General features: G+C 42.9%; 1 protein-coding gene across 14 annotated transcripts in view; it reads left to right on the top strand.

Annotated features, from left to right (window-relative positions):
* The window catches only part of LOC130367874 (patatin-like phospholipase domain-containing protein 6), a 42,554-nt gene extending 30,096 nt beyond the window's left edge, over nucleotides 1–12,458 (top strand). For 7 of the 14 annotated variants that reach the window (XM_056570806.1, XM_056570807.1, XM_056570805.1 and 4 more), the window contains exons 21-35: nucleotides 17–127; nucleotides 203–266; nucleotides 415–583; nucleotides 1,077–1,259; nucleotides 1,819–1,937; nucleotides 2,153–2,309; nucleotides 3,006–3,122; nucleotides 3,200–3,269; nucleotides 3,356–3,472; nucleotides 3,558–3,706; nucleotides 4,799–4,951; nucleotides 7,174–7,290; nucleotides 7,427–7,553; nucleotides 10,777–10,838; nucleotides 10,925–12,457. In XM_056570806.1, coding sequence (XP_056426781.1) covers nucleotides 17–127; nucleotides 203–266; nucleotides 415–583; nucleotides 1,077–1,259; nucleotides 1,819–1,937; nucleotides 2,153–2,309; nucleotides 3,006–3,122; nucleotides 3,200–3,269; nucleotides 3,356–3,472; nucleotides 3,558–3,706; nucleotides 4,799–4,951; nucleotides 7,174–7,290; nucleotides 7,427–7,553; nucleotides 10,777–10,838; nucleotides 10,925–10,981 — 1,772 coding nt within the window. In that variant the 3' untranslated portion in view covers nucleotides 10,982–12,457. Of the gene's footprint in view, nucleotides 1–16; nucleotides 128–202; nucleotides 267–414; nucleotides 584–1,076; nucleotides 1,260–1,818; nucleotides 1,938–2,152; nucleotides 2,310–3,005; nucleotides 3,123–3,199; nucleotides 3,270–3,355; nucleotides 3,473–3,557; nucleotides 3,707–4,798; nucleotides 4,952–7,173; nucleotides 7,291–7,426; nucleotides 7,554–10,776; nucleotides 10,839–10,924 lie in introns of all 14 variants that reach the window. The other 7 variants (XM_056570812.1, XM_056570811.1, XM_056570814.1 and 4 more) reach the window with 3 other exon arrangements.
* The last annotated feature ends 2,813 nt before the right edge of the window (nucleotides 12,459–15,271 follow it).

The following is a 15,271-nucleotide window of genomic DNA, read 5'->3' as shown; positions in this document are numbered from 1 at the left end:
TTTTTTTCATTCTTAGACCCTGGCAATGTTGCCAACAATCTCTGCACTGTATGCGTTTTACCTTGCAGTAACAATGTCCCTCTCACTGCATTTACCATGGAGCTCAGACATGCAATGAATGCCATAGGTAAGACCCCCAGCAGGGGAGTGGTTTATCGGACTACTCTCCTGAGACATAGTAGTAATAATCTGCCTCTTACAGGACCAACTCTGGTTCTTACAAGTGACATCATCAGGGTGCGGCTTGGAGCCTATGCCTTAGAAAGGTTTGTGAGGCCGTTTGCCATGCCATGCCCGGCTTTGCTCAAAGCACTGCATATAAACAGTTGGCTTGTTGGTACTCTGGATGTTGGCTTGGTGAAGGGGCAAAACCGAGATACCTACTTGGCTACATCCGCTTCCTTTTTTCTACAGTACCCATGATTGTCAGTTGTCTACCTGGCTCGCTCAGCAAGAAGACCTTCACCGTATTGTCCTATACCAAACTGAATTTTCCCTCACACCATGGACCATACGCTGCATCCGTCAGGCTGACTGTATTTTACTGGTAGGATTAGGAGAAGAAGAGCCAGCACTGGGGGAGGTGAGAGGGTAACACGGTTCAGCTGACTGGTGTTTTTATAGAAAATCTATTTCTTTGACAAATTGCTCGTTGTAATCAATTTTTATTCTGGTTGCTAAAAATTATATTTAGCCTCTTCTTACATTATAACTATTTTTATTAGCTGTATGGCAACCAATGGTGTATCCATTATATATCCTGTAACCTATAAAGTGGTTGTACAGTATTAGAAAACATGGCTACTTTCTTCCAGAAAAAGCTCCACACCCGTCCACGGGTTGTTTATCATATTGCATTTCAGCTTCATCAAATTTAATGGGGCTTAGAACCAATTGCTGACACCACCTGTGGACAAAAATGTGACACTGTTTGGGCCAATCCTAGACAACCCCTTTATTATTGAGCTTTCCCAGCAATGGTGAATCCAACTCTCCATCACCATTGCATAAGTAGGCTGACTTTTATTTCTTATCTTTAATGCTACTTAAGTCCTAATGGTATTATCACTCTCTAGCTAGAAAAGTTCCTTGAGAATTCTCCTGTAAGAGCCCTCAAGCAACTTGTTCTTCTTCACCGGATGGATGGTCCTTCTCCTTCAGGAACAGTAGAATGGCTAAAACTGAGGAACTGGGTCTCGGGACATTTTCATATTCGAGGTCCAAAGAGGATGTTCACAAAGAGACCACCTCATAAAATGGTAATGGTATAAAATAGCATAACACAACAAAATAGTAAGGTTGAACCACTTCAGCCTTTACTACTAATGGTTCTAGACACTTAAAGGGGTACTCCACCCCTAGACATCTTATCTCCTATCCAAAGGATAGGGGATAAGATGTCTGATCGCGGGGGTCCCGCCGCCCCCTCAATGCAAGTCTATGGGAGGGGGCGTGACGACTGTCACACCCCCTCCCATAGACTTGCATTGAGGGGGCGGGGCGTGACGGCACACGGGGGCGGAGTCGTGACGTCACGATCTTCCATTCCCGTGGTCGAGAGCCAGACCCTCCAGCGCTTCCGGAGCAGTAACAGGTGGGTGCCGCATGCTATATTGCGGGGGTCCCCAGCGGCGGATAGGGGATAAGATGTCTAGGGGTGGAGTACCCCTTTAAAGAGGTGTTTTTTTGTATGTGAAGGTTTGGGGTATTTAGACTTGATGTTTTACTTCAATATTACATCAGTGAAGTTTTGGGTTTTTAAGTACATACGGAAACCATAAGTTTCAAGTTGAATCCATATGCCTTTCTTCTCTTCAGTTGGATTTCTACTCCAAAATCCTGAAGAAAGAAGTTGACTATCATAGTGACTTCTCTCGACTTGCTCGAACTTTAACAGGAAACGCCATTGCTTTAGTATTAGGTGGTGGTGGAGCTAGGTTAGTGATATCAGTCTTTATTTTGTATTGTTTTATGTTTCTGAAATCCAGTCCTCAAGGAGCCTATTCGGGTGATGTTTCGGGAAGAGGTTTTCTGTCACCTTTTGTGATATGGAAATCAACAAAACAAGACCTGTTGGGGTTCTTTGAGAATTGGAAGACATTGGTTTATGTTTTTTGGGTTTAAAAATGCATTATGTTCTTTTTGTATACAGAGGGTTTGCTCATGTTGGGATTATAAAGGCGTTGGAAGAGGCAGGAATTCCGGTGGACATGGTGGGAGGAACCTCCATGGGGGCATTGGTTGGTGGTGTTTATGCTGAAGAACTTGATGCCAGTAAAACTAAAGAGAGGACCAGCAAATGGGCAGAGGTAAGCCTTTTTTCAACCTGCATTTATTTAAAGGGGTACTCCGGCCCCAAGACATCTTATCCCCTATCCAAGGGATAGCGGATAAGATGTCTGATAGCGGGGGTCCCGCCGCTGGGGACCCCTGTAATCTAGCATGCAGCACCCACCTGTAAGCACTGCAGGAAGTGCTGGAGCCTCTCAGTGTTATGCCTCCCGACCACGGGGACGGAGTATCGTGATGTCACGACTCCGCACCCGTGTAGCGTCACCCCCCGCCCCCTCAATGCAAGTCTATAGGAGGGGGCGTGATGGCCGTCACGCCCCCTCCTATAGACTTACATTGAGGGGCGGGGTGTGACGTCACAATACTCCGTCCCCGTGGTTGAGAGGCATAACACTGAGAGCCTCCAGCGCTTCCTGCAGTGCTTACAGGTGTGTGCTGCATGCTAGATTGCAGGGGTCTTCAGGGCGGGACCCCCGCGATCAGACATCTTATCCCCTATCCTTTGGATAGGGGATAAGATGTACTGGGGCCGGAGTACCCCTTTAACTTATATATCTCATATTCTTGAAAGGAGGTGAAATCCTCAGCTTCAAAATTCAGATGTAACCAGATCATAATAAATGGTTATTTGACATTCACACCTTAATCTTTTCTGTACTTTTTATTGATGTGTTTAGATGTTATATTTACTCTTTATTCCCTTTATTAAACAGATGATGTCCTCTCTGCCAAGGACTGCTCTTGATCTCACCTACCCCATCACCTCCCTGTTATCAGGATCCAGGTTCAACACAACCTTGATTCACCTTTTTGGACAGCGGCAAATCCAGGTAAAGTATATGTGGCCTTCAATTGATATGTTGGTAATTTTTGTGTTCAGACTCATTTTTTTTAATTTTTATTATAGGACCTATGGCTTCCATATTTCTGCATCACAACAGATATCAGTTCTTCTTCAATGAGAATTCACCAAGAAGGTAAGAAAAGGTCCTACTATATGCTGTGCTTCTGTGCTTATATCTAATAGAAACCACAAGAAATTGATTAAGTTATCCATCTGTAGGCATACTTTGGCGCTACATTCGAGCAACTACCTCCTATATGCCATATCTTCCTCCTCTGTGCGACCCGGTGGACAATCACTTATTACTGGACGGATGCTATGTCAATAATCTTCCAGGTAGGAAACATATGGGCTTTAGATATTAAAAGGTTGTCTCTCAGCCTTTTCACTTCTTTCACCTTCTTGTTTGTTCTGATCCTAGCGGATGTGGCCCGTTCTATGGGGGCACGTACAGTCCTTGCAGTTGATGTTGGACAGCAGGGAGAATGGCATACCTATAATTATGGAGATAGTCTCTCTGGCTGGTGGCTACTTTGGAATCGTATAAACCCTTGGGGAACAAAAGTGAAGGTAACTTTATTGTTAGACAACCACCAGGTCCATGGTGGAATTTGAGAGATAGTCGTATAGTTTGATAAAAACAAGAAAAGTACCATATGAAACCAAAGTACTCTACATTCTCGTCAAATCTAAACCCAAGAATATGGTGGCTGGTCGTTCATGTATGTTTTTTGTTTTTGATTGGCTGTATCTAATAGGTCTAGTAAATGCCTCCTCCATTTTAATGGTGCTTCTATATCACAGCAATAGTTCAATCATTTCCACGCTTCCGTCGACTTAGCTAGTAGATATTTATTCTCTCAAACAACAGGAAATTCTGGTTTGGTCATCTATGGCGTTTCCTATAGGTTTATCTGTAACTGGGATTTATGGAAGACAAGTTGGGCATAGCACCAGTCTTCAAACCCAAAGTAGCCTTTTGTTAAGCCAAACAAATTTGTTAAAGGGGTTATCCACCATAAGGTGATTTTAGTACGTACCTGGCAGACAGTAATGGACATGCTTAGTAAGGGTCTGCACTTGTCTTGGGGCTAAATGGCTATGTTGTGAGATTACCGTAACACTGTGGCTAGCTTTTTGTGACCTTGTATTTCCTGTTTGACTTTTCTTTTTTTGACTACTAATCCCACAATTCCATTTTCCTCCCTCCCACACATCAGCCAGCCCACCCATTGAAACATAAATGAGCTGCATCCATCAAAAGACCTGTGGTTTTCAATCAGGGTGCCTACAGCTGTTGCATTAGTTGCAGATTGATCCCTCCACCCATTGAAGCAGACAGGCTCCCTGTCATCAGCTGACTAGTTAGTCAGGTCTCGGCCGCATTGCAAGCTGGGAAAAATCTGAGACGACAGTCATTTTTGTATGCTGGTAAAAATAAATATTAGGGAGAAAATCACATACATAACTTTACAGCCCCTGTAGCATAGTCAAATAAAAAAAAATCCTGGAATACCCCTTTAAATAATGTCTACGTTGCATCAGCCATTCAAGACCCAAACAATTCAGGTTTTGCATTTTCCATACTTGTCCAGTATTCATATTTATCTGGGCAGATTTCAAGGCTTTTCTGGATATTCTTTTTTTTTTTTCCATAACTAGATCCCAGACATGGCAGAGCTACAGTCCCGCTTGTCATATGTCTCTTGTGTGCGGCACCTCCAGATGGTGAAGCTCAGTGGCTACTGTGAGTATCTGTGCCCTCCGGTGCAGCGCTTCTCTACATCTGAATTCCGTCGCTTCCAGGAAGTATGTGTAAGTTGCCCAAAAACTGCGGTGCCATTGTTCTACCTACTACTTTCTGCATAGTTGAAGGAGATCTCCAGCCTAAACAAACTTATCCCCTATCTGCAGCACGCGCTCCTCATTGAGAGCTGGCTCCCAGTCCGGAGACCGCGAGGGGTCATAGCAGTCAGACCCCCTGTGGATAGGGGATAAGTTAGTTTAAGCTGGAGTTCTACTTTAAAGATCTTTATGTGTTAAAACAAAGCTATACAGTATTGTATACCAATATACCAATGTTCAAAGTTCTCTGAGATTCTTCGGTGCCCAATTTTTCGGTGCCAACACTCAGCTATTGCAGGGTTTGCTACCGCTAAAAGGTTCATTGTAGAACGTGCAATAGGAAAAAAAAAATGTCTTCCAATGTTCCCAAAATTAAATAAAACTTCTTACTTTCATACAGTCAATTTAAAAGGTAAAAAAAGTGTTAAGAAGGGAAGCATAGCACCTTATTGTAGGATGTGCAAAACCTGACATGTAAGAAGTTATTTATTGTGATATAGAAGGAAGTTTATTTGCCACCATATATATAGCTTTACATGTCAGATTTAATTACAAGTAGAAACAGCAATGCTGAGCACCAGTGGCAAGCGGATCAATCAGTAACGATAGCCAATGTGAATGGACCTCAGTCACAGCATAAACGTGCATATGGGGGGTGCTATCCTGAAGTGCATATAGTGCGGTACAACATCATGTCCAAGTAGAAGAAAAGATGCACTCACCCCGTGTTTGTAGAAAAATACTTGTGTAGGGATAAGGTGCAGGACGCTGCAGACGTCTAAGGTGTGACAGCCGTTTTACCCGCGCATGCGGGCTTCGTCAGACCACCGTGGGTGAAACGGCTGTCACACCTTAGACGTCTGCAGCGTCCTGCACTTTATCCCTACACAAGCTGCCGCAGTCTTGCTTCGTTCCGCACTGTAAAATAAAAGAAGTCTTTTTCTACAAACACGGGGTGAGTGTATCTTTTCTTCTACTTGGACATGAAGCTTTACCTGTCAGTTTAGGTAGTCCTATATACTACTATGCATTGAGTTATATCCTGGTTTATAAGGCCATATATAAAACTTTATTTGGCCTTATTTGCCACCTTATAAATCTTTACATGCAAGTTTGTGTAGTCCTATATTTTACCATGTATAGTGTTGTGTCAGCTTATAAAATAAATTTTTTTTGCAGTGTTTTATAGTCTTATATGAAATAGCCTTATATGCAAGCTTTTTTTTCCCGACCATGTATAGCATTCTATATAACTTTAAGATCATAAATGGAGAAAAACATGGAAAAAAAATACCGACACACACAATCCCAGAATTCTTCTTTATTGAGGATCCATTGAAACGTGTCATACAGGTACAGACACAACAAATCACTAGAACTTATGTGAACAAGGACATGATGTCCAAAACATGTGGGTGTTTTTAATATGTTTTGTCTGTACCTTTATAAGATGTTGTAATGGATCCTCAATAAAGAAGAATTCTGGGATTGGATGCGGCATACTTTTCTTCCACGTTTTTCTCTATGCATGTGTAGTGGGCAGAGACAAAGGCATATTCAGGAAAGGGGTGATCGGTCTTGTTCTTCTTTAAGTTCAAGTTCAGGTCTAATATGATATCATAAGACTTTACTTGCCACCCTATATAGTCTATGTAATGTTGTTCTGTAAGCGAGCGGATCCACAGCGTATTTAACGCTGCGGATCCACTGCTGAAGGACCACTGCATGGTGCCTTTACACCATGGTGCCCAAGACGCCGCTACAGGCAGACACACTGCAATGTGCAAGTCACCGTGCATGTGCAGTATACTCGCACATCGTGGCAGCTCTCAGCATAGCTCTTGGAGCAGGGGGAGCGGCTTGCACATCGCTTTAGTTTGTCTGCTCGTAGCGGCGTATTGCCGCTCCGAGCAGGCACCATGCTGCGGTCCTTCAGCAGTTGATCCGCAGTGTAAAATACGCTGTGGATTCGCTCGTGTGAATGTACTCTAATGGTGTATTCCCTGTGTGATGACAAGGAACATGTCCCTTCATTCACTCATATGTCTGTAAAAGTATCTGGATTTTCTCACAACTAAGGATATTCCTTTGAAGTCACCCCCTGTATTGGGTAACATGCCCAACCACAATTATCTTTTTTTCCCCTCAGTTTCGATAGAATTCCATAACCTCATTTATTATCTACTTTGCAGGACATTGGATACGACTATGGGAAGCTCATATTCACTGAGTGGCATCGAGGAGATGTCATTGAGAAGATGCTACAGGACCGAAGTGCCCCAGAATTAGACCAGCGCCATGAGAGTGGTGTAAGTGTGACACCGCCTATCACATACCATCTGATGAGGAAATACATCCATATACAGAATATATATAAATATTTCCATTTCCTCTTACTAGTAATTGTAGAATTGCCTGGCAATTTTTTTCTCTCTCCTTCTATAGGTTGGCATGGCCCCAGGCTTCACCGATCTGGCCGAAATTGTGTCCCGTATAGAACCTGCCAGCAATCGATACATTTACCAACACCAGAAAGTGGCAGACGAGAGAGACCATGTAATGCATTATGCAGGTACCTGTGTACACATTAGAAATCATGTATAAAATATGAGAAATATACAGAATCCTTCCATGCCTCTACCTAGTCAAATTGTCATTATATTGTTCCAGGAAGCTGAGTTTTATGCTGTTATTTGAAGAGTTTTTTCATTGAAGAACTTCTTTAGTTGCCCTGTGAATTTTGCATTTTTCCTGACCATATAGATCCACTTACTTGTTAAAGGGGTACTCCGGCCCCAAGACATCTTATCCCCTATCCAAAGGATAGGGGAAAAGATGTCTGATCGTGGAGGTCCCGCCGCTGGGGACCCCCGCAATCTAGCATGCAGCACCCACCTGTAAGCACTGCAGGAAGCACTGGAGGCTCTCAGTGTTATGCCTCTCGACCACAGGGACCGAGCCATCACGCCCCCTCCCATAGACTTACATTAAGGGGGCGGGGCGTGATGTTACACGGGGGCGGAGTCGTGACATCACAATACTCAATTAATTAGTGATGTCAATTAATGGATGGGTATTCTGTATTGTTACTGCTCTTAGTGGGGTTTATACCACCACTAATACTTATTCTCAAAGAGGCTGATTGACAATGTTTCAGCTAATGGGACTTCCACAATTTATTGCTTACCCCATTCAGCAATCGTTTTATCTCCCCGCTTGACATCAATGGGATATCAGAATGTATAAAAGGGCAACTCTAGGGAATGGGTCTAAAATGGTTAAGAATGATAGAATACACTGAAACAGCAAAGAGTGTGTTTATTTAAGAGTAATACAGACTGTCTCCGCTCACCCATCTGACGATCCTGGTATAACTTTACTGCCATGAACGGGTGTGTGAGCCAGGAGCAGCAGACTGCATCAGTGGGGAGGGAATCCAGGAGATGCTCTCTGGAGAAAAGAAGGATGTCGCGCGATGCCTGGATATTTACCGATGGATTACGGAGTAATAATTCTCCAGAGCGATATAGAATAAAAAGGACTAGTTTATTTGTAGAAAATAATAAAGGAACAAGACAACGCGTTTTGCAAGGAGACCCTCCCTTCATCAGGTCTATCCTTCTACATCGCTTTAGAGAATTATTACTCAGTAATCCATCGCTAAATATCCAGGCGCCGCGCAACATCCTCTTTTTCTCTAGAGTGAAGCTCCTGGGTTCCCTTACCACCGATGCAGTCTGCGAATACCACCATCATAGGTGATTGGTCCTGGATGTCTGGCAGCCATAAAGACATACGGTATACTGAAGAGTTTTATTACCCTCTACATGCTTTAAACAGTGTTGTGCCTAATGCGCAACAAGAATAGGTGAGCTTACCTTCTCACCAAATTTATCCTGGCAACGGTGTGTCTAATTTTTATCCATTTAACGACAATTAGATAGCTCCTTTTGTTTTGTTTTGTTGAGTGGTTATTGTAGTAAAGGAATACCAGGATCATCAGAAGGGTAATCAGAGCCAGTCTCTGTTTTTTCAAAACAGGAATACACCTAAAAGAACTTCACCTTGCTAGATATCTATAGGGAATGTTGCCACCACCATAAGAACTTTTTACCATCTTTTCCCAACAGGAATTTCGTAAGTGATACCTTGTACACGAACTACAGCAATACATGTTTGATATTTGTGCATCTGACATACGGACTATAAGAATGCATTTTTTTCTGTTCTAGCACTTTACAGGAGGATACCAGTTACAATATGAAAGAGACAAAGCAATTTGCATTTATCGATTGTATTATTACCTTGTCTTACGGATTTTACTCTGTGGTGGAGACAGTCTGTATTGAAGGGGTACTCCAGTGGAAAACTATTTTTTTAAATCAACTGGTGTCAGAAAGTTAAACAGATTTGTAAATTACTTCTATTTAAAAATCTTCATTCTTCCAGTACTTATAAGCTGCTGTATACTACTGAGCAAGTTCTTTTCTTTTTGAATTTCTTTTCTGTCTAACCACAGTGCTCTCTGCTGACACCTCTGTCCATGTTAGGAACTGTCCAGAGCAGGATAGGTTTGCTATGTGGATTTTCTCCTGCTCTGGACAGTTCCTGACATGGACAGAGGTGTCAGCAGAGAGCACTGTGGTCAGACAGAAAAAAAATTCAAGAAGAAAAGAACTTCCTGTGGAGCATACAGCAGCTGATAAGTACTGGAAGGGTTAAGATTTTATAATAGAAGTAATTTACAAGTCTGTTTATTTTTCTGGCACCAGTTGATTTGAAAAAAAAAGTTTTCCACCGGAGTACCTCTTTAATCTTTAATAAATCTACTCTTTTTTTTTTGTTACAATATATACCCTCATTCTTTATTGGAGCCATTTCCTAGAGTTGCTTTAAATGGGCACTCTCTTTAAAAAAAAATTTTCTATTGCACTCCTTATGGTAAATAAAAAAATCTTTCTAATGTAGTTTAAAAAAAAAAAAAAAAAAAGAAGTTTTATATATTTTATTTGTGTTTAAAAAAAGCTGCCACTAGTTGTGGCCCTACTTGTCCAGAGCACATTTCCCCCCATCTCTTGCACAGACTTTGTACTTCTGCTGACCTGGCAGAAGTCCAAAATCAGGAAGTGCAGTCTTGAGTGCTGGGGGGGGGGTGCAGCTTTAGCCAATCATAGCTCATCTCACACTTAACTGCTGTGGGCTGTGTGTAGCAGAGTGAGGAAGGAAGTTCTCCCCTGTATGGCTTCAGGTGATTTCACAACCGGCTGGGGAACGCCCCTTCTCAGTCTGTGAATTTGACTGAGACTGGGTAGAAAATACAGAGCAATATAAAGGTAGAAAACTAAAAAATAATAAAAATAAAGGCAGGGGGGGGGGGGTGCTTTATCATGATGGGGGCAGTGAACTGGGATTATAAAAGTTAACAATATCATGACAGGTACTCTTTAAGGACTGTACCCTTTCTTATATTCTTTCCTGCTCCATTTCCAGTTATTTGGGTATTCCATGCACTATACAGTAACATTAGCGTCAGAAGGGGTTTTAGAGGTAGCAACTGGGCTCAGGTGCCTGAAGGGGCCCTAAATGTCAATCTGTCACATAGAAAGTACCCTTGTAAATGGCCCAGGAAATTGAGATCATTGATTTAGGCCAGAGTATTTAGTGTTTTTTTCTCTGGGTTTTTATGAGAAAACCATACTTTTTGTGGTGACCTCACAGAGGTTTCATTGGAGATGCTTTTGGAAATGATATTTTGATTTTCTATAAAATTCCTCAAATTGTATTTGCTTTTGTAGAGGAATCTTTGCTTAGTGAAGACAATCCTGAGACCGAGTACAGAAGTGACGCCTGTAAGACAGTAAGTCCACACCCACCTCTGTACAAACTTAGGCGACATTGCTGTGAATTGTCATTATCTGACTTTTCTTTGTTTCTGTTCACCAGGATGAAGAGAAGTCACTGAGGATTAAACACGGTTTTGGCTCCGATCCTCCTCATTGAACTTTTGATTCATTGTTGCTGTGAAGTTATAGAAATAAAACAATAATTCCATAGGTCATTTATTAAAACGGAAAAACTGGAACTGGCCTTGTTGCCCATAGCAACCAAATACATTGCAGTTTATTTTTTTTTTTCAGAGTAAAAGGAAGAAATGGAGGCTGAGCTCTGACTAGTTGCTATGGGCAACCAATCTGATAACTGGGCCTATTTGTTGTATTTCTGGGATTGATAAAGTGTACCTGTCATTTAAAAACAAAACCCATTTAATGTGTCACAGAGACATGTCAAAAGTGTTGATTGGTCGGGGTCTCAGCATTAAGGAGCAGGAGAATGAGCGGGGATAAGCGTTGCGGTAGCATGCGTCACTCCTTGTCTCGCAGCTCCATTATAAGGATGGGTTCACACAACAGAATTTTTAGCGTGCACCTTATACACTGCTGAGTTTGGAAATTCAAATTCTGAACTCCCCCCGGACGAACAAATATGTTCATTCTTTTTGCCGATCTGTTCAAAGATACTTGGCAATGTTGCCCACGCGGTTCTTGTGCCGACTGCTGTCAGCAGTGCCCCCCTTGGAATCTTCAGCCGTGAATTTTCTGTCAAGAGAGTCCGTCACGTGAACCCGGCTTGAGTCTCTAGGGCAGCAAGGAAAGATAGCTGAGAACCGGGGAGTAATGTACACTTCTGTGAGCTTACCCTTGCTCGTTTTCCTGATTGGTGAGGGTCTCAGCACCGAGACCCTGAAGGATCAAAACTTTTTACATGCCTCCCTGACATGTCCAAAAATGTTTTAAATGACTGCGACACTTTAAAGTTGCAGCCGACTTTTGGGAATGCAACAGCATGTATTATATATTGTGTATTTATAGCACTTGACCTGTAGATGGCACTGTGTCCATTTAGGTTACTGGTTGTATATGTCTGTGAACTTGTTGGTACACTCACAGAAAGGAAGTTAAAGGCGTACTGTGCTGCTAGACATCTTATCCCCTATCCAAAGAATAGGGGATTAAGATGTCTGATCGAGGGAGGCCCCCTGTGATCTCCCACAGCACATTGTGTTCTAAACAAACACTGGGTTCCTGCAGCAGTGGTCATGACGTCAGGGCACACTCCCTCCATTCATGTCTATGGGAGGGGGCATTGACACCCCCCCTCCCATAGACATGAATGGAGGGAGCGTGGTGTGACGTCACAAGGGGGTGTGGCTGGGATGTCCCGATCACAGCCTCTGGCTCCGAACAAAATGTTTAGAACGGTGGAGCACTGGAGTACACTTTTCATTTTTTTTCTTCTTATGCTCTCTTTTCCTTCATGCCATGATGGCTACTGTTACAGTCTGCTGATATGTTTTGTACGTTTGCAGTTTAATCCATATAAGTAAACCTAGTCTTGCCTCATCAAAAGCTTCCAGTGTTTTCTCTAATACATAACCAACACCAACTACCCACTGCCCATGCCAACCAACCAGTTGATGTGGTACTCTACATAATTCTACCAACTGGAGTACTCCTGTAGTGTGTGCCAACAGTAATAGCATCCAATGCCCCCCCCCCCCCCCCCCAGCATAATTTTCTTAAAGGGATATTAGAGCTAATTTAGTACTTTTTAATACTGAAGAGTGCTTTAAAAATAAAAACAGCTCATACTCACTGGCTCGGATCCCTTGCAGCTTCTGTTCTAAGAGCTAAATCATATTTTTATTTGCCAACATTTTAAATACATGTGTAATTATTGTTATGGTATTTATTTATTTATTACAGACCAGCATTTTATCTGTCAGTCTAAAGCAAAAATATCTTGGAGTAAAGTGCCCCAAAATGTATTGGGAGACACACGACTCCTGTCGTATCTTTGACCGTCCATGTTCTTTGCTGGCATATATTTCTGCCATAATTTACACCAATAAATGTAAGGTTTTTTCCCTTCCAAATATTAGAAAAATTCTTGCCAAAAATTGAATAATGCCCAGACCTCCCCCCAAAAAGTGACACCCCCAAAACCAAAGGGTACGTGGCTTTTTTTAGTGACATGGAAAAGGAGTGTGTCTTGAGAAACTAAAAAATTGTGCCAAATTCTAGTGTACACTCTGGCCTTGAAGCGCTGGGGTCCTGGGTTCTAATCCCATCAGGGACAACATATGCAAGGATTTTGTCTGTTCTCCCCATGTTTGTATGGGTTTTCTCCAGGTACTCCTGTTTCCTTCCATCCATTTAAAAACATACTTATAGGTGAATTTAGATCGTGAGCCCCAATGGAGACTGGAAACCAATTTAAGTGTACAGCGCTGTGGAATCTGTGTGTGCTATATAAATAAAGAATTATTATTGTGTATCAAGTGGTTTTGGAAAAAAACAGCTGTCCAGGTATACTGGGAGTTGTAGTTTTGAAACAGCTTGAGGCACTCTGGATGGAAAACACTGCCATAGAGAATAAGCTGAATTTTTGGGTTGAATTGTGAAAATAACAACATAGGGGAAATATAGAAAGCTACTTTTAGTCAAAAAGTTGCACATATTTGCTCAAACCCCTGATTTGCACAAAAATACAAAAAAAATAATAAAAAAGGCGACTGCCCTAGTCAATTTGGTGGTGCTTAGCTGAAAGGGGCGTGGCTTCCTGACAACACCAGCATTATTATAATGTAAGTTAGAGGTTAGCATAAATTATAGCTAAAAATCTCTGCTAGTTTGGAGCTAGTGTACATATCAAAAGCGCAGTACATTGGCAGCTCCTGAAGTTTCCGACTTATTAAGAGGCTAATACAGTAAATCAAGCAAACTGGCAGCCAACATGGCTTTACTCAAAGCATCTATGGACTTGCATGAAATTCCTTCAAAATCTGTAGGTTAAACATCTATAGTCTTGCACAAGTCTTAGGTACTCTGGCACAAAAATGTAAGCATATATCCTGGGAGCCATGACTGGACGTAAACTTTAAAGTGTACCTGTCATTTGCAAGCACTTTTTCTATAATGTAGAAAATGACTATTTATAATATACAATTATATGTATATTTGTAATATACATTCATTAAAAAATGTGTATATTTTTGGGTGAAAAAATCCTGGCTTGTCCCTACAGCTATTACCTGTGTGCAGAGACAATATACAGGAAATATGTGCAGGACAAGCAGGGCTCTGTACACTGAGGACAAGCAGGGCTCTGTACCTGAGGACAAGCAGGGCTGTGTACACTGAGTACAAGCAGGGATCTGTACACTGAGGACAAGCGGGGTTCTGTGCACTGAGGACAAGCAGGGCTCTGTACACTGAGGACAAGCAGGGCTCCGTACCTGAGGACAAGCAGGGCTGTGTACACTGAGTACAAGCAAGGATCTGTACACTGAGGACAAGCGGGGTTCTGCGCACTGAGGACAAGCAGGGCTCTGCGCACTGAGGACAAGCAGGGCTCTGCACACTGAGGACAAGCAGGGCTCTGCACACTGAGAACAAGCAGGGCTCTGTACACTGAGGACAAGCAGGGCTCTGTACACTGAGGACAAGCAGGACTCTGGAGACTGAGGACAAGCGGGGCTCTGTACACTGAGGACATGCGGGGCTCCGTACACTGAGGACAAGCGGGGCTCCGTACACTGAGGACAAGCGGGGCTCCGTACACTGAGGACATGCGGGGCTCCGTACACTGAGGACAAGCGGGGCTCCGTACACTGAGGACAAGCAGGGCTCCGTACACCGAGGACAAGCGGTGCTCCATACACCGAGGACAAGCGGGGCTCCGTACACCGAGGACAAGCGGGGCTCCGTACACTGAGGACAAGCAGAGCTGCCCCACTCAAGATGTTATGGCCAGGGCCGGACCTAGTGTGAAAACCAGCCCTGGAAAAAATTACATACCAGCCCCATAGTGTTGCGACATTTTACAAGCACGTCATCATTTTCTTGTTCCTAAAAGGTAAATCATGCATTTTAAAGCATATTAGTTTCCCCACTTTAGGTGCAGTATAGTTCCCCCCACATTAGGTGCAGTATAGTTCCCCCACATTAGGTGCAGTACAGTTCCCCCCACATTAGGCGCAGTACAGTTCCCCCCCACATTAGGTGCAGTACAGTTCCCCCCACATTAGGTGCAGTACAGTTCCCCCCACATTACGTTCAGTACAGTTCACCCCATATTAGGTGCAGTACAGTTCCCCCCACATTACGTTCAGTACAGTTCACCCCATATTAGGGGCAGTACAGTTCCCCCCCATTAGGTGCAGTACAGTTCCCCCACATTAGGTGCAGTATAGTTCCCCCACATTAGGTGCAGTATAGCTCCCCACTTTAG

This window comes from Hyla sarda, chromosome 4, assembly GCF_029499605.1.
Source record: "Hyla sarda isolate aHylSar1 chromosome 4, aHylSar1.hap1, whole genome shotgun sequence".
Lineage (NCBI taxonomy): Eukaryota > Metazoa > Chordata > Amphibia > Anura > Hylidae > Hyla > Hyla sarda.
This window is presented reverse-complemented; position numbering and strand designations above follow the sequence as displayed.